The following is a 22,354-nucleotide window of genomic DNA, read 5'->3' as shown; positions in this document are numbered from 1 at the left end:
TCGTGCGCGAATCGCGGCGCGAAGCCGCGAAGGCAAGTGTGGAGCCCCCTCTATGGGCACGACGCCTAAGCTTTAAGTGTTCTTTGCCTTAAAAGAGGTAAGAAAATACTTTATAGAATTTGATAGGTATTTATTACTTATACGTATATTGTCATACAATTTGTTTCGCAGATACATACATATTATAGAAGCTGACCCGGAAGAAACGATTATATGTAACTATTGTGTTAAGTAACGGGAATACAACCGGTAAATATGGCTGTATGAGTTGTCATTATGTATTATTCGATAATTTCACGCCAACCTTGATGTATCGATCTAAGATAAACTTAATAATATTATCTTTAAGGCTGACACACAACGGATACCTGCGCAGCACATAACCCCTAGTTTAAATTTAATTCGATGGCGTGACGTTAAGTGTAATTTTTTATGAGATTGCATTTTCCAAAACGTCCCGCTTGGCGCGCTGTACTACAAAAATAGACATAACGCAAACGCGAACGCACGTCACGCTATTGAATGAATTTTACGCTAGGTGTTCGCGCAACGCTTACAATCTGACGTCTGGCTTATAATTCCATAGTTCAGAACTGGAAGCTACACAAGCACACACACGTCTACCGAAGGAGCCGAAGCTATGCTGCGTTACGTCCTCGGTGTGGTTTGGCCTTTATATTATCATAAGTCGATTTATAATTTCACTACAATATAATTTACCTAGATAGTCCGAGAGACAACGGCTAAATTCTCAAATTGTCTTCGTTGTACCGTAACTGATTTAAGTACAATCAAAATAGAAACTGGAATACGCTTGAGGTGTTAAACTATAATAAAAGCAAATATAAATAAATAAATTAAGCGTACCAAACGTAATAGCCAACAAAAATATTAATTTGAATAATTAAGTACGAGTACCTACTCCAAATACAAATTAAAATAAACTTAAAAAATAAACAATAGATATAGCTGGTCAACCAAATCTTGTCAGTAAAAAAAGGCGCGAAATTCAAATTTCCTATGGGGCGATATCCCTTCGCGCCTACATTTTTCAAATTTGCCGCCTTTTTCTACTGACAAGATCTGCTTGACCAGCTTATAAGTACCTATTACATATTAACATAGGTAGTACCTATGTTCTTAATAATACCAGCATAAATAAATCCAAAACACTTCGTTGTGTTGCCCAAAATATGGCTGCGTCACTTTCGTTTGTGAGATTAAGGAAAGAAAAGCAGCACCAAGCTTCGCCAACAGGACGTAGCGCATCAATATGGCGAAGACCGGCTTATACAATTGGTTGAGAAGACCGTCATGTCATAAGACAAAAACTCTCACGTACGTCCCTCAGATATAGGTACGGGGTGGCTAAAGAATAACTGCATTCCCGATGCCACGGAGGTTTCGGTATTATACTGAGCAACTTTTACTATGGGACCGTACCCGAAATCGCGAAAAAAAAATTTACCCTCCCATAGAAAATGGACCAGTCAAAATGTATGAAACAGCCAAATTTTTTTTCCCAAATCCTCAAATGGCAATGGGAATGCAGTTATTTTTTAGCCACCTTGTATACTTTGAAGGGCCTTCTTTAAATAGAGTGTGTGGTTGTACACAAGAGTAAGCAGCGACGAAAGAGCATATAGACGGTCTTACCTGATAGACGGTCTTCTACACATTTACTTTAGGTATACAAGAACATAGATTCTGACATCTTACACTCTGCAACTAGATATACAGCAATGGCAATTATTAACTAATAATAAACTTAAATATTCACAGCGCACATTTTAAAATACTGACGCCATTAAAGTACACCCAGGGGCCTAGCCAATTGGCAATCGTTAGAAAACACCAATTGAAATCATGTATGGAAATTATCAGCGTTTGTCAAGGTACGATTGTTAATTTGGCTAGACCCCCCAGTCCTTCAAATAATCTACACATTTGGATGTAAGCATTTACACATTGGCAGAGGAAGAGTTCGTTTTAAGTTTCATTTACTATAAATATTAAGTATACAGTATACACACCAATTTTTTTTTAAATTTCGTACATCCATAGGGTTGCATTGTATGTCACAGCTTTTAAAATAAACCATCGACGCCATAGTTTACTGACCATATCCACATTCACGAATATTTTCTGCCTTATTTTCCTTAAGTTGTACGCCCTTTCAGGAAAATCTTTAACTATGGTGGTGCCACACTGGATGTTATAAAATGTTATATAACATTGTGTGACAGGGACAACATAATAAAACATACTATACCATATTATACCTGTCACACGATGTTATACAGTGAAACCTGGTTAAGTGGGACCTGGATAAGTGAGAAACCTCTATAGCTGGGACTCATGGTGTGGTCCCGACACTTTAGCACTGAATTACCTCTGTTAGTGAGATAAAACGAACCTCTATAACTGGGATTAATTGTTGTGATTGTATAGTCACATTTACCTCTATAATTGAGACAGAGAGTGTATTTTACCTCTTTTACTGAGACTATATTTATAAGATTACATTTTCCTAATAGTTTTTTTAGAATTTTATACGAATTACCTCTGTATCTGAGATAACGTCAATCTATGGCCTCTCTAACTTGGACTTTATTGATCTATTTCCGTATTCTTACTAACTCTTAGTCTATCCACAAATTCCGCATTTGCTTAATTGTGTCTAAACGACTTCAAGTTACTTTATGTAGTTAAAACTATCGAAACGAAAGCTGAAATCTTGATCTTGAAGTAACAAGAATAAACAAATTTTCATTTAATCAATTTCTAAGACGCAATGAAGTCCGTATCAAATTTAATTGTAAAAATCTATCCTTTGGAAAATCATTCAAAATAAATTCAAAGAAATATATAAACAGACTTAAACAATATTTAGGGACAAGGATTATTTTACCTAAACATTTAAAGATTATTACAAAATACTTACCTTATTAACCACCTCTATAACTGAGATATATCCTCTATTCTCACCTCTATTAATGGGACCCTCTGTAAATGAGACAGTAATTTATTTGTGCCTGGCTAACTGAGAGCCTGGGTAAGTGGAATACCTCTTTAAGTGAGACAAATCTGCTCGTCCCTTGAAGTCTCACTTATCCAGGTTTCACTGTAATTGTTATAACACCATTAAAGGCATGACACCTTACTTAATTCAGCATCCTAAATTAATCACCATAAAATATGTAATTAAGCATCCGAAAAGTAATAAGTATATGCTGCACTAACTAGGAACTAACTTTTAGGTAGAATCCTAGTTTGGTCGACTGAATTAAGTAAGATACTTGTATCAAGCGCTTTACCTTCGTTGGAGGGCATTTAATTGTACTAACGGCACTATCCTAAAATCACAGACAGACCTTGTTTCAATAACGATAAGGTGTATAATTACATAGCAGTGGTCTTAACTTCTGGCTTCACTTTGTCAGGCGGCAGGAACCAGGCCGCTACTACGCTACCTGAAAATTATAGTGCGAGAGTCAGATACTAATCTGTTGAGTCATTAATTAAAATGGTGACATGTTGATGTCAGTAGATAGAGTTAGACCAAGAAAAGTCTGCAGCGATTTTGACAGCCCACGCAGTGCAAGCATTATTTTAAACGTAGAATTTCTATGAAATTATGACGTATAAATAACACTAGCACTGCGTGGGCTTTCAAAATCGCTGCAGACTTTCCTTGGTCTAACTCTAGTTAGCAATAATAAAAACCAAAATATTATTTCTTTATTTAGAATAATAATTTCCGGCTCGTTGTGTCGGTGAAATTAACTATGTACATTTTAAAAGATAATTTTAACGACAACAGATTGATTGAGGTGATCATGACATTTTATACTGTACGTCAACTCATTAAGACTCAATTTAGGTCATCGCGCTAGCCAAGTAAGTAAGTAGTTGTACGTACGTCAAACTTAAAAGAATATTAAAATGACGTTAAATAACTTGAAAATCGTTTTAAAATGCGATCACCTAAATAATTTGAGTATTCACATAAAAGGTGTAAAAAAAATAGTGGGAGCATATTTGGTATCGTGTTCTGATTAGGAAAAAATAGAAGACAATTTTTTGATGCGTCAAAATCGTCCTTATCAACCTGCAGAGTACATTTTGCTGGGAAACGTCACAATTATTGATGAACCTATACTTTAGTAAATTTTTGAACTTACTCAAAACCAGTAGCGACCAGAAATAGAAGGTGATTTGGCAGTGGTGGAAGATGAGGTTCCCCACCAAGTTGATACCGATGAACGTGCTGCTCCGGCCCACCATTATGCTCAGGCAGGCCACCATTCCTCTGGAAATATTTAAGATAAGTACAGTCACCATCAGATATATCGGAGCGGCCAAGGTGGTCACAATATCTTAACACGCGCTCTAACGCCTTAACAATAGAGGCGAGTTCAGATATTTGTGAGGGCCTTGGCCGCTCCGATATATCTGATGGCAACTGTACATTACTTATAATAGCTTCATAAACTTTTTTTTGTGACCTAAAAATACATACAGTCAGCAGCAGAAAAACCTAAGTGGATGGAGTGTTAACAGGCTCTCTGTAGTCTTTTTTACGCTCAAAACAATACAGTTTATATGCACATTTTGAAGACCTTGCTGGCTTAAGTCTTGCTGTTAACTGCACATGAGAGTAGCTGTATTCACCGTTTCTTTAGCATCGTATTCGGTTTGTTATTATTTCTTCACCAAGGTGACTGCATGACCAACAACAGAGAACAAGTTTCCAGAAACAATTATCCTCTTACAATTATTAATTTTAACTCTCTTGAATTTTGTTATATGTAGTTGCAAAACATCGTTTTTCAAATCTGCTTACCTATAAGACGTCGGATACAAGTCCACAAAAAACGACGCCAAAATTCCCATTCCAAGGCAAGTACACGTGAACAGGACGAAGAAGAACACGCTAGACACCGGCTCCGGCATCAGGTTACAGCAAACTCCACTCAAAGACGATAGGGATAAGATCGTTAATAGCACGGTCTTGCGGTGGTTGGGGAGGTAGGAGATGATGAAGTTTAGGAAGGAGAAGGCGGATTGGGACGCGATGAGGGTGAGGATCACGTTGTCTTCTATGTAGCCGAGGCAGGCGTTTGAAGACTGAAAAAAAAAGTGAACATGATTAAGAACCAACGGGAGTGGTCATTTCTCCATACAAACGTACTCCTCGTTTTCCTCCGTGTTTTTTGAAGCTAGAGCAATGATTTTTTCAACACAGATTAATATTGTCAATATCTGTGTCGGACTGTTTTGCTTTTTTGATATTTTTGTTTTTTAAGGCACTAGAGCACTTCAAAAATGGCCAAAATGGCCGAATTGACTATGCCGCAATGAGAGGCGTGGCATTCAAAACTGATATAAATTAGCCAAAAAAGCAAAACGGTCCGACACAGATAATTTCATAATCATTTAGATTTCCAAATTTGGTTACGATTGGTTAAGTTTTGGAGGAGGAAACAGAGGAGTACGAAACCTCGATTTTTGAGATTTTTACGCAGGATTTTTCGCCTTGTCCTTATCGCACTACTTTTAGGTGCCGCTTCCGTTAGCGAGACGGGTATATTTACCTAAAATATTTAAAACTCAGCTCCTGTTTCGTTTTAAACAGATCTATTAATTTGTCCTCGGACAGATAGTCTTACTACACTGCATACAGCTGACTAATCCTGGCAAAAGCTACAAAACACGAGTAAAGTAAACAAAAGTAAAGTGCCTCCGTCCTGTATATCAAATTGAATATACCATTTTATGTAAAAGTAAGTATCATACTTTGAATCATTAGATCATTTATTTTTTCGTGATAAAATTAGTGCACATACTTAAACCATAAATAATCAAAATTTATACAAATATGTGTCCATAAAATTAACAACAACAAAACTATATCATGTTAAAGATGTAGACACATTTGAGAACGATTTGGTTGGGAAACTAATTTACCCGGAATCGAACCCAGTCGTCTCAGAAACTCTTGCAGTATCAAAACCTCTTGCACTCATGCAACACTAAGTTCTGCTTCAAATTTTGAACCATGTTAATAAAGAGAACTCTTATTTGGCTCTATACATGATGAAATTTATATTTCTTATCTTTCTTCCTATATACGTAGTTCCATTACTATGTATGTCATAATTAAATATGTTTATTATTAACAGTTAACATAAACTCACAATCTCAACAGTACCCGCCGTAGAATTACTATAGTTATCCTCCGTCACATTCCGTGTAACGTTTCGATGTGAGATGAGTGTGCAGATATTATTGCCCTCCGCCGTCCCAGTTTCCATGGACATCATCACCAGGTTGAAGATCTGTGGTAGCCATACTAGGAAGCTGTTGTTACTGCAAAAAAAGAATTAAATTTAATAAAATAAGTAATTCAGTCTTTAGGAAAGTAAATACAAAAATAAATAAGTACACATATTTAATTACACAAACGCGTCTACCGTGACATAATTTCATTGTTTTTACCTTAAATTCCGACGTTTCAGCTGAGTTGCACCAGCTGTGGTCACGGAAAGACTGACATCCCATCGTCATCGCTTGTGTAATTAAATAATTATGTGTACAAAACGCGAGAGTTTAAAGTGTTATAAATAAGTACAGTTATTAAATCTCTTATTTGCTTAGCAACTATTTCGTTTCCAAATCTCATTTATGTCCGTGCCAAGATCGTACAGATTTTGCCTGTTATAGACCAATTTTATAGTTTATCTTGGGTGAAAACGAGAGTTTGGCTCCCTGCCTATGGCGGCCGTCCAAATTATATAATACACGTGTCTGAGATATTTTAGAAATTATGACTCTGTAAGTCAGCAGACTTCATACAATATTTATATGGGACAGGAAAATCTATCTCAAAACGAATACAATGTTTGTAAAGCTGCGGTTAAACTACAGAAGGCGGAAAAAGAGCGTAGTATGGGGGAAGAAAGAAAATTTGGACGGTATTAAGAAACTCTGAATTAGAAAAAAGTTTAAATTAAAAAATTGTATAACTAGTCACCATTTGCAACCCTGTATAATTGTTTCATCTCTAGCAACAGTTTGTGAGAATTCGGTATTTGAGGGAGATTTCAGTAGACAATGGTATTTGGGTACTCCAAATTTTACATAGAAAACATCTATGACTCGGGACTAAATATTTGTGTTAATCACACAAATAAATGCCCTTACCGGGATTCGAACCCAGGACCATCGGCTTCACAGGCAGGGTCACTACCGACTAGGCCAGACCGGTCGTCGTTACGTTATATACATGTGTAAAACCTGGTTCTCACGTGATGTACACCACGGCGACGATGTAGAAGAGCTGCAGCGTGCGCCAGAGCAGCGGGGGGCGGAAGAGGGGGGCGCTCTGCTCGAACATAGAGCGGAGGAGGGACATCTGCTTGCGGGACGGCTCTTCGCCTAGCTCGAGGGCTTTTACCTGTAATCGAGAATTTATTACTTCGTACCACTCACCACTAGGCTGACCACTGAAGCAGAGCGGAGCGGAACGGAGATGTGGGGAATCAATCAATGGCATTTGTTGTAATATAGCGACGCGGACAGCCTATAGTCCAGAGTAAGGTAAAGTAAATAGCGTTGTTAGTGCACCGTCGGTCAACAGTGTCAACACTTTCAAAAAAAGACTGGATACACATTTTTAAACCTTAAAAAGTGTAAAATAATAAGTGCTTCGATATACACGCATCAGCTCCAAGAGCTGCTAGTTTATATCAAATAAAAAAAATGCAGTTATTTAGGTTTATGAATATTATAGACAAAATTTAACATACAACAAACCGGTAGTATTATGAGTACCTATTATATTTCATAGAGAAGCTAGGGTAGTAGTTATTAGACTAGCGCTACGCAATAACGGCTTAATGGATGTTAACTTTAGTAAAGCGCCCAGGAAAACTAACTCACCTTAAAGCTATCCCTAGCACACCTATGATTAACAGCATAGATACTCTTCATGACGTCCAAAGCATCTTCATTCCTGCCAATGTTCGCCAGGAACTTGGGGCTCTCGTGGAAGAAGTAGATGGCCAAGCCGCCGATGCCAGAGGGGATGGCCAGGACGATGATGAGGAGACGCCAGGGGGTGAAGACTACGTGGAGCCAGGTGAGCTCGGCTGCGAACTTGAGCTTCAGGGTTGGGTAGGTAAGGACTGTAAACAAGAAATAATTTTGTTAAAGACAAATTTTACTTGTCCCACGTCCTAATTTTAAGCACTGCGACCGGTGGAAGTACATATACATATGTATAAGATCTTAAAAATACGCTGTCATAAATGGAAGTTATACATAGAGTTAGACCAAAAAAAAGTCTGCAGCGATTTTAATAGCCCACGCAGTGCAAGTGGTATTTTAAACGTCAAAACTCTATCAAATTTTGACGTATAAATAACATTTACACTGCGTGGGCTATCAAAATCGCTCGCAGACTTTTCTAGGTCTGACTCGACAAACAATAAACAATGTAATTTCTTAAATCCGGCAAGTATTAGAACTTGAAGAATAATACTAAACAGAAACCATGTATACCTTAACTTACATGATGATGATATGAGAAGAGTTGTGAACAAAGGTCTGTGACATTATCCTCCCACACAATGACATGATTCCCGAAGACCAAGTGCCTCAAGTGCCTCAAGTGCAAGTGAAGGCCTTAGTGTATGGTTTAGGTGGACTCACCGGCAGCAGCAGCAGGGGACAGCAGCAGCAGACACGTCATCAACAGCATGTATTTGCTGCGCACGCGTCGGATGCACGATTCACCCACTAATGTGTATGTGGCCGAATTCGCGGCGCATGAGCTGAAGCAAATATGTGTAGGTATGCTTAGTAAGTATTTAAATTATAGGTTAGTTTTTTTTACAAAATGTGGTTATATTGTTTTTAAAGGATTTAGAATCAGGAGTCTATCAAAGGTTTGTTAGAATTGACAGGCGTTTATGAATAACGCCATAAAAATATTTAAAAAACAAAAGTCAACAAATCAATGTACTAAAACGACACTCGTACTCCGATCTACTTCCCTACTAGAAGCCATACAAACAACCGGGCAGCAACTCACGTAACATGACTAACATGCATACACTTGACACTGAGCAAGGCCCATTGATCAGCTCCAAGTGATTAAAGGCCATATTAATATCCTAGCTAAATAAGCCTGGTGCGGAATGTCCATCATAATTTAGCTATTTATAACTAGGACAATGGGTCTTCAATTATAATTGGATGGCCGGTAATAGGTGTTCAGAAAATTTACTCGTCTTTTATTTACTATACAATTGGAGTTCTGTTTTGACCGTCACCGAGGTCGGACGCGTCCCGGGAAGGTTTTTCAATGGTGTACGGTGCAATACCATTTTGTCGCCAGATGTGCGGGCCGGACCGTGTTTCTTTTTTTTTATTTAACTGACCGCGCGGGTTTCGTTTGTTTCGGTTTCGATTCTATTAAAATATCTTATCCCGAGAAATGCCGGTTTGAAGCTAGTATAATGATTTTAAAATGTGTAAAATCCCTGCGCATACGCCGAAGTTAAACCTCAGCGAAGTCAAGACAAGAGTACAAGTTACCTGGTGAGAGCTTTCCATTTTACCTCTAAATAACATGCTCATGTGGTTCGAGTCTGCATAATTGCATATGTTTGTTTTAAGCAGGTAGTAGAAGCAGTGTTTGAACTATGTTGAGTACCTATAATATGCTGTCTTTCAACGAGCAAATGTAGATAACTATCTTTACCCTTGCCCAAAAACAGGCAACTATTAGTCTACCGAAAGACGCAGGTTAATAAACGAACTCTATGTTAATTTCGTCGTTAAAATACCATCCTAATTTTATTCTAAATTAACGATTTATAGGGCTCTCACGAGTCACGAGGGACGCTGCATATCTGGGACAAGCTCGGTGGGTTCAGTACACAAATTATTTTCCTTCGCACAAGTTTGGTTGGTGGAAGTTGTTACTTTAGATACTGTTGTGGCGGTCTCATGTGCGTGATATATATAGCGGCAACCTTATTTTATTCCTACCTACTCGTACTCGACTGGGTTAGGATAGAGGCCATTGAGTAAGAAATATGCTTATGCCTGAAGGTGGCTGCAACAAGGGAAAGAACCTCTTACGGAACCCACTGATCTCAATGGATACAACGAGTGTGAGGCATATTGGGCGATTGTAAAGGGTTGTAAAAGGCGAGCAAAATACGGAAGAGAGTCGGCTCAAACAAACGAATCAAAATACAAAGCCCCGCAAAAGTCAAAGCGGTCACCGCTTAAAGGGTCTTAGCCCATCACAACATGTGCAGTTGCAATAAATGCAAAAAAAGGGTACGCGGCGCGGCTACTTTCACCACGCCGGGGCGCAAGCAATATAATAGAGATGCTGGTAGAGACTTTAAATAATACCAAACAATTGTTTTATAATATCGATACGAGTTGCAAACAAAGAGATACCAAGTATGACCGATAAGATAGGTACCGGAACGGGAAGAGGGTGTCATGGGTCTTTAGCCCTAACTACCAAATCACATTCAAATAACAGTCAATCCAAGTGACACTCTGTTAAAATATTTTTCTCTATTTTTTATTGAATTCGTGTTTTTTAAATTAAAGTGGTAGTGCAAGTTTCTTATGCTAAAGTAAATTTGTATGTCGGTGTGCAATCTCGATGTGTTTTTGCGGTTTTCTTGTGCTAGAAGTGTCTGAGTTGTGCAGTGCTAAAATCCAATTTTGTATGTCCTAGCGTGCCCTAGCGTGATTAAACTACTGTCGACATCTGATGCTGTAATTGTCTAAAATAATGTAAACAATTTAATGTGTTAATTGCTATGTTGAAAGTGTTGAGTGCGTGTGTATACTCTTTATTATTATTTTATATTAAGTTTATTGTGTCGAGTGCTATTAATGCATTCACTGCCAGTGGCCTAGGAACAAACTTGTATGACGGTGGACGCACATGTGAGTGGATCAACATGGCAGACGGCAAAGGCGAATTCATCAAAGCAGCAAGAGAAATATATCAACTGGACGAAATCGACAGCGAATCAGACGAAGAAGAACCATCACCTCGAATCGACGAGCAAACGGCACCTCAAGACGACATCGACCCTACTTGATACAAGATATCTCGAAGACCGAAGCGGAAACGACGCGCAGCAGTCACCAACGCTCTCCTTCGACGACATAACCTACCCCTCCTACATTCCAATATTGGCTTGAGGCTGCATAGCCGGCTGATTCTATCCCTCTCCCATCCCAGAGCGTGTCACTCCTCACAAATTTCGTCCCCTGGTATGCCGGTTAGACCGGAGCGGGCATGTCCCCGGCTGGGTGTGGCGCAGTCTTGTCTTTTATTTACTATACAATTGGTTCTTAAATGTACCTACTCGTATGTGAATAATAAATTAGAAATATTGTTCACATACTTAAATGCATTTATAGAAATTAAAACATAAACTACACAGTAATTGTGACGTTCGAATATCAACTGCAGCTGAATTACTGTCGTGACATTCATGACTCCGCTGTATCCATCAATTTCCTTGATATTAAAATGAGTAACGGATTCCCTAATCGCGGCAGTAATGTAGTGGCAAACGTCACTAATTTTATCATGAAAATTTACAGATACAGATCAACGCCGCCGGAGCAATGTCGCAACAGTAATGCTTGATAAGGCTGAGGAACTGTAATAAGTATAAAGGGCTTCGGCCTCGTGAATTGGGCGAGTAGGTCTTGCAAACTTACAAGCAAACAGAGAGGAACTTGACCATCCCGAGGAACAGCCAGTTGGGAGACACGCTGGTAAGACATGACAGCACGAAAGCGGCCAGCAGCGATAGCACCAGGGAGAACCGCCGGCCTTGTGTGTCGGACACATAGCCCCATACGTAGGAGACTAGCAAGATACCTGGAACCAACGTCAGTATATTATTTTATTAAATTCCCATATGGCATACCAATGACAACACCGAATGTTTGGAACTTCGGATTGCTAAATTTGGTGGTCGACTTCAAAATGTTATAGGAAGGATTTCAATTCAATGTATAAGTATTCCCCGATGTCTTAAAGAGTGCTGCCGATTTGGAAAAATTCAGTCTTCTAACAACTACAGTCGCTATTAGATATAATCTTAGCGGCCGGTGCATTCAAAAATATCTGAACATGCACTCTAACGCTGACAATAGAGGCGTGTTCAGATATTTCTGAGCACCTTAGCAGCTTCAATATATCTGATGGCGACTATACAATGGGAGAAGGATTCAAACCAATCAGCAGCTGATTATAAAGGCTCACCCACAAAGGGTACTTGACGTCGAAATGCCTCTCAGTTACTGTAAGGTTCAAGTCACAGGCCGTAGCTACCACGAAACAAAAGTAAAACAGTTCTAAGGGCTAATTTAGACGGCGCGCGAACTCGCCTGCGATTTTAGTTACATTGCGATCAACAGACCCAACCAACAGGTTACGTCCAATTCAACCGACCGATCAAAAACCGCAATAGCAATAGCAATACAATGTAATGAAACTCGCATGCAAGTTCTCGCATCGTCTAAATGAGCCCTAAACTACCACATTGTCACTAGACTTGCCCACAAAGGGTAGTGATGTCAAAATGTCTTTCTCAGTTACTGTAAGGTTCAGGTCACAGGCCGTAGCTACCAGGAAACAAGGCCGTAGCTACCACGAAACAAAATTAAAACAGTTCTAAACTACCACATTGTCACTAGACTTCCCCACAAAAGGTAGTGATGTCAATATCCCCTTCTCAGCAACTGTAAGGTTCAGGTCACAGGCATTAGCTACCACGAAACAAAAGTAAAACAGTTCTAAACTACCACATTGTCACTAGACTTACCAACAAAAGGTAGTGATGTCAAAATGCCCTTCTCAGCTACTGTAAGGTTCAGGTCACAGGCCGTAGCGACCACTAAACTGAACCCGAAGAGGTCCACGCCGATGGCCAACAGGATCCAGGCGCATGTGATTACCAGTAGAATGTTGTATATTCCGTTCCCTGTAAACAAAGTATAAAATTTTAATTATTTCTTGAATAGAGGTTTAAATCACTTTTTACTTTATCTATGTCACAGACAGTTCCCTATGCCGTGGATGTATGGAGAAAGAAGAAACAGCCTGTCAAAACATCTCCGATCCCCGAGAGACCTCCTCGAGGTCCTACTCAACATCAAAGGTTTGATAGGATTCCTCGAGGAGCTGGGCTGGCAGGACTAGCCCACCCCCTACGCAAAATAGGCGCACGTCGTCCAGTTGGAAAAATCGCCCGAACTACAACACAATACTTTACCTAGTGGCACTGCGTGGCACGCTTTTATAATGTGTGTTTTGTTTAATTTTATGTGTACGCACGTGGATGAAAGTGTCGTTGAAACAATGCGTTTAGCAGAAAGAAGACAATAGAGTGATTAACTTTTAGTTTGTTTATCCGTGACGTCAGACATGAGTATATTTGAACTATTTAGTTTGGAGTTCAATGCAACATCATCATCATCATATGAGCCTTTTATAACCCACTGCTGAGTATACGCCTCTCTTCGCGTACGCCACTTATACCGTTCCTGAGCCAATCTCAATACAGACGAATCTTTGAAGAAACGCAGTCTTCCGAATGTCGTCCACCACATTTTCTTATTTACTGTACCCCTAGCCCTTCAAGTGGCGCCACCGAAAACGCCAAAAGTAGTCAAGTGGCGGGGCCCCGGTGGGTGGTCAGCGCAGATTAAGAAAATTTTACAAAATCGTCGATTTAAGCTTTTCTATGTTTGAAAGTATATTAAATCACATATTGTTAGAATCAGCGTTATATAGGCTATTTGAATATAGCAATTAAATTATTCTAATGTTTATACATTTGGCCAGACGTAATTAAACTCCGGAAGAATGACAGTTTTCCAGCTTCCTTGTTAAAAATGACTACCACCATAAAACTAATTGATTATTGGAGGTAATTGCTATTTAATTATCAAAGGAAGACTTTTATCTTTAAGATTAAATCAATAAAAAAGACCTAAGATACAATTTCTTTTAAAAACGAGACTGACCTCGGACTAGGCGGTCGCTCCCGAATCAATGGTCCTTCACCAGGGGGGTGTCACTACGCAGTTTAGGTACATTTGGCCGGCGCCCTCCCGGGCAGGGCAGGCGTATGGCATTGGCAGTGAGCTGCCGCTCGACCTCACGATAGTCGTGTCACGTGGCGCTCGCGCAAATAAGATTCACCGTTCGTGCGCGGTTATAAGTTTCAATTTTGTTGCAGGCGGCGAGTATAGGTATAATTTTATACCTAAATCTGACTTTTGTGAAGGAGTGAATTTTCTGTACGGTAGTACTATTAGTTATTCTGTGCCTTCACCAACAAATTTTATACCAAGTGTTTTTGTGTTTCTTATGGTATGCTATCCTTCTCTAACTCGCTACCTAATAATTTTGGGCGCTAGAAGAACGTAAATATACTTAAATGCGTTCAATTTCACCTCTAAATACGTCAACACCTCATTAATCACTCACTGGTGGATGGCAGTTTACTGGTTTTCGCATCGACCATTCACGGGTTGACCGCCACTTGAAGGGCTAGTGTACATTTCTTTCGATAGCGTGTCGTGACGCAAATGCGTACATTTGCGTTAAGTGTCATTTTGTATGGAATTTTGAATTTCTTAAACGTCCAGCTTGACGCGCTGTTCAAAATCCCATACTAAATTAGACAACGCAATGGACCCCGCCCCCTAAAATCCCTTAAACCCCTAGTGTATTCATTTGGTAGCTTGACGAGTGTTCGCGTTTGCGTTGTCTAATTTAGTATGGGATTTTGAACAGCGCGTCAAGCTGGACGTTTTAGAAATTCAAAATTCCATACAAAATGACACTTAACGCAAATGTACGCATTTGCGTCACGACACGGGGTCCATATTGGGTCGCATAATAATTGATTGTCCTAATGTAATGTTACGCATAAAACTCATTTCGCATAATTGTTACTGTGCTGAAACTATTAACATTTCTGAAAAATTATAAAAGAAACCTAACCTAACCTACCCTGTTCTATACAACCTATGCAAAATATTTTCGAAAATACTTTCTGTTTTAGCTGGAGAAAAATTATGCGAAAAGAGTTTTATGCGTAACATTACATTAGGTCAATCAATTATTATGCGACGAGATACCGCCCCGGGCTAAAATGGTTGGTTTTTAGGGTTCCGTACCCAAAGGGTAAACGGGACCCTATTACTAAGACTCCGCTGTTCGTCCGTCCGTCCGTCCGTCCGTCCGTCCGTCCGTCTGTCTGTCACCAGGCTGTATCTCGTGATCTGTGATATCTAGACAGCTGAAATTTTCACAGATGATGTATTTCTGTTGCCGCTATCACAACAAATACTAAAAACAGAATAAAATAAAGATTTAAGTCAGTACTTGGATGGGTGACCGTTTTTATAGATAATGGTACGGAGTACAGAACCCTTCGTGTTCGAGTCCGACTCGCACTTGCCCGGTTTTTTATTTTATTATCTGTCTTCATGCCTGTCACATTCTAACAAGTATGTAAGTGCGAAAGTGACGCATGACATGACAAGTGATAAAAATGCGACCATGATACCGCCGCTGTATTCCTGAATCTTTCTTATTTCTACGAAATAACGTGTAGACCACGACAGTAGGGATTCTTAGAAAAGATGGCAGTTTCTGTTATGTACTGAACTGATCAAACAGTCTTTTCCGAGAATCTTTTAACACGAAGCCTATATAGCCAAGACAATCCACTAAGCCAGCGGTCGGCAACCTTTTTTTGCGTAGTTTTAGTAGCGTAGTTAACGATGAGTAAGTTGACGCGGGCCGCACTTTGTTAATATTTATGACTTTATTAGACATTGTCGTTTCTCAATATTACATAGCCAGAGAGGCTCGCAGGCCGCAAGTGACAGTTTCACGACCCGCATGCGGCCCACGGGCCGCAGGTTGCCGACCGCCGCACAGCGAACACATTAAACCGCCATTGGCTTGATATACCTAAAGTCAGTAGATTTCATACCCCACAAGCACACCCCGGACACTGGCGATGAAATGTATGAAACAAACTCGTTCCTACGCACACAGTCTAAGCTCGTGTAGGTGAACGCGTACCTTGCTTGTGTGAGTGAGATAAGACGTGCTAGGGTTCCCGCCATTTTGTTGTCAAGTTCGATGACCTCAATGACTCAAAACTCATTGCGCGTATTAGGAAGAAATAAGAATCGTATTATGCTGTAAGGTGGGTATCTAAACTCGATTTATACAATATTTTCCTATTTTGAATCAGTTAAAACGAAGTAACAAAATTTTTGTAAGGAAATTCAGGCCACAAAAATATTACGTAAGTTCAAAAACATGATTTTTTTGTCCATATAGATATTTTGTGTTTTCAGTGTGATCTGATAGGTTTTGTAAATATTTGTTTAATATTTGAATATTTTACGTGGCCTCCGCTCTGCGCACCGCGTCGTCGCGTCCTTGCCAGCCGGTAACTGTGAGGTAACCGAGAGCGGGTGGGCGGCACTTTCAACGGGAGGCAGGGAGTATCCATACTGTACGTTAGTACTATTTATTATACTGTGCCACAAGCCACTTGATATGATATAGGTACGGGTTGTTTATATACAGGGCGTTTTTTGGACAACTAGCCATATTGTGCGAGGTGATTAGTTATTAATAGGTCATACTGAACTACTTTTTCTATAAGGGCAAATAGCCTAGCGTGGTACGGGCATGTGATGCGGAGGGATGAAAGTCATGTGACGAGAAAGGTATTACGAATGAATGTGGAGGGAAGTACGAGAAGAGGAAAACCGAGGAAAAGGTGGATGGACTGTGTGAGAGATGATTATGAAATGAACGGAAGTGAATGATGAAATGACGGGCGACAGAGAGGTGTGGAATAGAAAGACATGCTGCGCCGACCCCAAGTGAATGGGACAAGGGCAAGAGAATGATGACTGAACAACTTTTTCTATGGGACCAACCCCGAAATCACAACCCCGGAGTAACAACCTACAATAAAATTTGTTGCTTATGTTATATGCCTCACCCGGTATAAAATCGCCCGTAGACAACAAACAGGTAAAATAACGAGGTATATTTGTTAGGAACAAAATGTGCCTAATTGAAGGCCAAACAGTGTTCGATCCTAATAGTGAACAAATATGGGTTGAGTGTGCAGGTTATATCACTCAAGTTATTTTAGCACTAGCTTTTGCCCGCGGCTTAATATCATTTATATAATATATATTTTTTATCATAATATCACTCACTCATGCTTCTTTCTTGCGGTCTTTGCACTACGCTAAAATAATTGTCTAAAAGAGATCGCTCCTTAATACAAACACAAATTATTTATTGTTTGAATGTGAGTGGTTATAAATGGTGGTTGGGTTAGTATTTGGTTACATCACAATCAGCCAGAATTTGGCGTAATATTAAGGGGCCCACTGAGTAACAGTCCGCCGGACGGTATCGGCCTGTCCGTTGTTCGGAACTGTCAAAATTTTGTTCTAACTGACAGGCCGATACCGTCCGGCGGATTGTTAATCAGTAAGCCCTTTATATAGACTGCCGATTATCCATTGCCACTAAAATTTTAATGAGCCATTAATTGCACAATAATAGTGTATAAAGATAAGATAACGATAAATATCTGCTTGACGGAGCCGGAAGGTTTTAGAAAAGACCGAACCGTTCCGACCGAAGGGTTTAGATAAGAAAATAAAGTTGCAGGTAGGTAAGTGGATATTACAAATTTCTACAATTCCATGCATCTCAATTGGTTCCGTCGCTCAAGGGGAGATTAAAGAAGCTATGGTTATCTGACTGATTAGTTTGCCTGTGTGTTTGTATTGTATAGTTGCTTTATATATTTTTCTACTTCTCTCTCTCTCCAAGTTTTAGCAGGCGTGGCTCACTCCGCGATTTCGTCGCTTTGCTACAGGTAGCTAAAAGTACATCCGTACGGCCCCAACTTTGAGGAAAGCCATAAGCCGCGCGTGGCGCTGTCGCCACCTAGCGGCCATATCTGTGCTGATCGTAACAGACGCGTTTTGTTAGAGAGTGAGTCTTCTGTACCTAGTACTATTATTTATTCTGTGGTTTTAGTGTATTTTCCCCTTTTTGTGTAATATAATATACAGGGTGGAAAGGCACGACGATCCTTTCCGGGAATGGGAGATAGTTTAGCCTAAGCTCTATATTTTCTCCATAGAAACTATGTTAATATGGGCAACCGTTTCTAAATTATGACCTTTTAAACATCCACGCAAAAAACTACTTTGTTCTAACCCTAACAGGTGACAGGGTCAATGAACTTACTTGTAAACAATCAGTATTCGACAGGAAATTATGCTAATTTGTTGCCATCTAACCATTTTTAGGTCTGCTTACAGCACGGTAAGAATCATTGCAGGATTTTCGCTTTCTTAGTGGTTCCACTTGTTCAATACTTGAATGAAATAGTTATGTTATTCCTTAATATTAATAATACTAACCACAACATTGTTTACAACGACAGTTCAAATGGTGACATTGACAACCACTCAAAAGTACGCAATCGTCTTATAAATATCTCTGGTTTCCTTGACTGATAAAAAGGTTTTAGTTTCTTAACACGTTTCACAAAATTATTTTCGAATAATTGGAAACTATCTAAAATAATTAAAAATAACAAGTAGGTTGTGTTAGATGCACCAAATGAACTTGCAAAAATTAAATACTAAGAATAAATCAAGAATAAATACTTCTTCAATACCAAACTAACAAACCTTCTTGCGTGGTAGGAAATAGACAAGACGTCTGATGTTTGAAATTAAATTTTCATTGAACTATACTTATTGAATGTCATATTCTTCAAATAAAAATGTTAGATGCTCGTGGCTATTTAAATTTGTGGGGCTGTGTAAAAGATATGGTGTACCAAACCAAACGGAATGTGAAACTGCGGACGAAATGAGACAAAGGCTAATTGGTGCTTTCTGCGGAGGATAAATGACGAAGAGCATACACTATATCGCATGTGCATCGACATACTCGGGTACGGGCTGCGGCGGCGTTGTAATACACGGAGGTACATTTGAACACCGTATGTGAAAAGAAGATAGTATTAAATATTGGAAAAAAGTAATTATCTAAGAAAGTAATAAAATTGTTTGTAATATTTTTGCATGCATTTGATTTATTTGACATTTATGCGTCATTCATACATCATTGCGATACTGTCAACGATCGGAAAAAAGTGTAAAGTCCCGAGCTTTCCCGACGGAGATCCTTAATCTAGCCGTCATGTGCACATGCTATAGGGTTATCACCACAGTTAAAAAGTAGTATTTTTGCAATTTTTATTTTTTACTCAATTAACGATTCTTACCATTACCAATAGTCTCTGTATCACTTAAACGACCTAATACTTCCGGGAAGGATCGTCGTGCCTTTCCACCCTGTATTATGTTTATCCTATAAATTTTGTATGTATTTATATCCTTTGTCTTCCTGGTACCTTTCGCTGCATTTGTCACCGTCATTTCACTTTCTCGTCTCATCTATTCAAAAGTTAACTGGAAGAGATCCCTACAAAGGGATAAATTCGGCTTTGTACTTCGCTTATCCTAATTGTATGTTACTTTAAATATGTGTTTTTGTACAATAGAGAGTTTGCTAAATCTCAAAATAGTAAAACATGACAGCTTGAACAAATCAGGCCAATTGGCATGTTTTATTGCGCGTATATGTGTTACAGCTTATCGCATAATTTCTGTAGCCGACAAAATTCTTCAACATGCTTTGTTTATATTATAGTCTGGTGAATTGCGTTTCTATATGTGATAGATAAAAATAATGTAAAAGTCCATTATTTATATCTTTATTGGGATTTTGAACAGCGCGCCAAGCGGGACGTTTGGTAACTCAAAATCCCATACAAAAGGAGACTTTACGCAAACGCGTACGTCACGTCACGCTACAGAATGCAATTTACATTAGAGGTCTACACCCCTTGTTGAAATTGTCACATCGCCTCGACCGTAAATGTAAGTATAAAACTTCACACATGCGAAGACACAAGCTAACAGTTCTTTCTCGATTCTCGACATATGCTGTATTGTGCACGTGACGCATAGCACATCGGCAAGTTATTTTGCAAAAAGCAAGCACCAAGACCGTTTTTAGACGAATCTACAGACAATTTGCCGTATTCGAACTTTAAGATATTCACAAGAGACGACACGTACTAGATCCATTCTAGATACGTTATAGTTTAGATATCAACTAGTTCTCTTTTGCAGCGCAATTCGGGCAACCAATGTCACTTTTACGTTAGATAGAGTAAGATATCTATTAGATGTGAATTGGATCTCTAAGTCATATCCTCTGGAAATCGTTCAACAGCATCTCCAGAATCGCGCAAATGTCAAATTTGACAGGTTAGATCTTAAACATATCGTTATCGTATCGAAAAGATGTCTATTTCAAAATCCGAATCGGGCCCAATGTTACCTCCCGATCTAAACTGTAGTACTGTAGTACCGGTAGACTAATCAGACACTTTTTAAGCTCATCAAAACATTTGTCATGGCGGTCGTCCCAGTGCCATGCAATATTTTTCATACAAACACGATAAACGAAGACGAACGGTCAAGAATAATGATGATATTCTCCGACGGGACGTTTCTGGAACTTTCAACGTCATCAAAACAGATCGGTTAAGCAATTTGCGTTATGAGTAAGGCTAATGAGAGCATTGTGGACAATCAAGCCTTTCGTAAAATCTAAATAAGTACCTATACTATGACAAGTACTTTGCCTCGAACACATTAAACATTTTGATCCGCCAATCCTTACGTGCAATTTTTAACCCCAAAAGAGGAGTGCTATACATTTGACACGAATGTCTGTCTGTCTTTCTGTATATCTGTCCGATAAACGGATAGACTGATTTCAATGCGGTTTTTTTATAAGTGAAAGCGAGTTTCCTTGCGGTGGTTCTCACCTATGTTTGATAGAAAACGATCCAACAGTTTGTTGAGTATCAACTCTTTTTCAAAATGATATGTTAGGCAATTTTGCGCGTAGGGGTTTTATTTTTTTGTAAATTGAGTACTAGCAGTTATTCATAGACATTGTACTTCTGAGTATAACGGTCATAGAATGGAAAGAACTAAAAAAGTAAGGAAATTTTGGGACATTTCTTTTCCTATTATATATATATTTTTACCAGCTCCATACAAAACTTTGTTCACGGAACTCAAAAGGGATCACTTAAATGCGATTTTCTCAGAGATCTTATGACATAGATAGGTACTAAATTCATATTTGGAACAGTTATAGCAATTACCACCAATAAAACTGTGAATAAACCAAAACCGCTTATTTCGGGGGAAATTTAAGGGATAAGCAAAATTTCTTTGGATACTATTTTGCGTGTTATAAAATTCGCCATGTCAACATCTCTTCCTGTAGCCTTACCACGACTGCCTTAGTCATCATCATCATCATCATCATATCAGCCAGAGGACGTCCACTGCTGGACATAGGCCTCCCCCAAAGAGTGCCACAATGACCGGTCTTGCGCCACCCGCATCCAGCGGTCTCCCGCGACCTTTACCAGGTGGGCAGTCCACCTTGTATCCACCTATGTGTCCACCTGCCTTAGTAGCAGTGTCAAACTGACATAGGTATTCGCTAACGTCTGCGTAACTTACTTTCTATACATCTCGCTCGCACTAGCGATTACGAGCGAGATGCATAGAAAGTAATACGCACACGCTAGCCAATATACCAGTGTCAAGCTGGTGGTAGCCGTACTTTCTGACTTACCCGTCTTATCCAGCGCATCCTCAAACGGAGTCACCTCTGTTTTGTTATTCTCGCTCATCCCGCGTCAATCCGCCTTGCGTAGGCTCCCTCAGCAATCCGCCTTGCGTAGGCTCCCTCAGCAATCCGCCGTGCGTAGGCTCCCTCGTCCAATCCGCCGTTCGTAGGCTCCCTCGTCAAATCCGCTGTGCGTAGGCTCCCTCGTCCAATCCACCGTGCGTAGGCTCCCTCGGCAATCCGCCGTGCGTAGGCTCCCTCGTCAAATCCGCTGTGCGTAATAGAGTTCAACTGCGCGACGCGGGAGCTCGGTGCGTGGTCAAAGCAAGACTGAAACTGTACTGAAAGAAAGCGCGGAACGTTTTCAAAGTCATGGAGACGCGGCGTACAGTGGAGGGAAGAAACGATCGAAAACCGGTGACAAATGTAACGTTTTCTGTCAAAAGGTACCGGTATATTGTCATCAGTAAGAGTAAGGGTATA

General features: G+C 39.6%; 2 protein-coding genes across 2 annotated transcripts in view; both read right to left on the bottom strand.

Moving 5' to 3' along the window:
- LOC134806110 (cadherin-87A) overlaps positions 1-22,354 on the bottom strand; it is a 484,783-nt gene that overhangs the window by 165,356 nt on the left and 297,073 nt on the right. The window lies entirely within an intron of this gene.
- Positions 3,272-22,017, bottom strand: LOC134806099 (synaptic vesicle glycoprotein 2C-like). The gene is made up of 10 exons (XM_063779373.1): positions 21,878-22,017; positions 12,888-13,046; positions 11,776-11,938; positions 8,716-8,837; positions 7,945-8,189; positions 7,311-7,459; positions 6,201-6,372; positions 4,847-5,130; positions 4,185-4,312; positions 3,272-3,473 (listed from the first exon to the last, which is right to left on the bottom strand). Exons 1-10 carry the CDS (start codon positions 21,933-21,935, stop codon positions 3,403-3,405), a joined length of 1,551 nt encoding a protein of 516 aa, XP_063635443.1. The 5' UTR covers positions 21,936-22,017; the 3' UTR covers positions 3,272-3,402.

The sequence above is a fragment of the Cydia splendana genome, chromosome 2, assembly GCF_910591565.1.
Source record: "Cydia splendana chromosome 2, ilCydSple1.2, whole genome shotgun sequence".
Taxonomy (NCBI): domain Eukaryota; kingdom Metazoa; phylum Arthropoda; class Insecta; order Lepidoptera; family Tortricidae; genus Cydia; species Cydia splendana.
The sequence above is the reverse complement of the archived record's forward strand: the minus strand, read 5'-3'. Positions and strand labels throughout refer to the sequence as shown.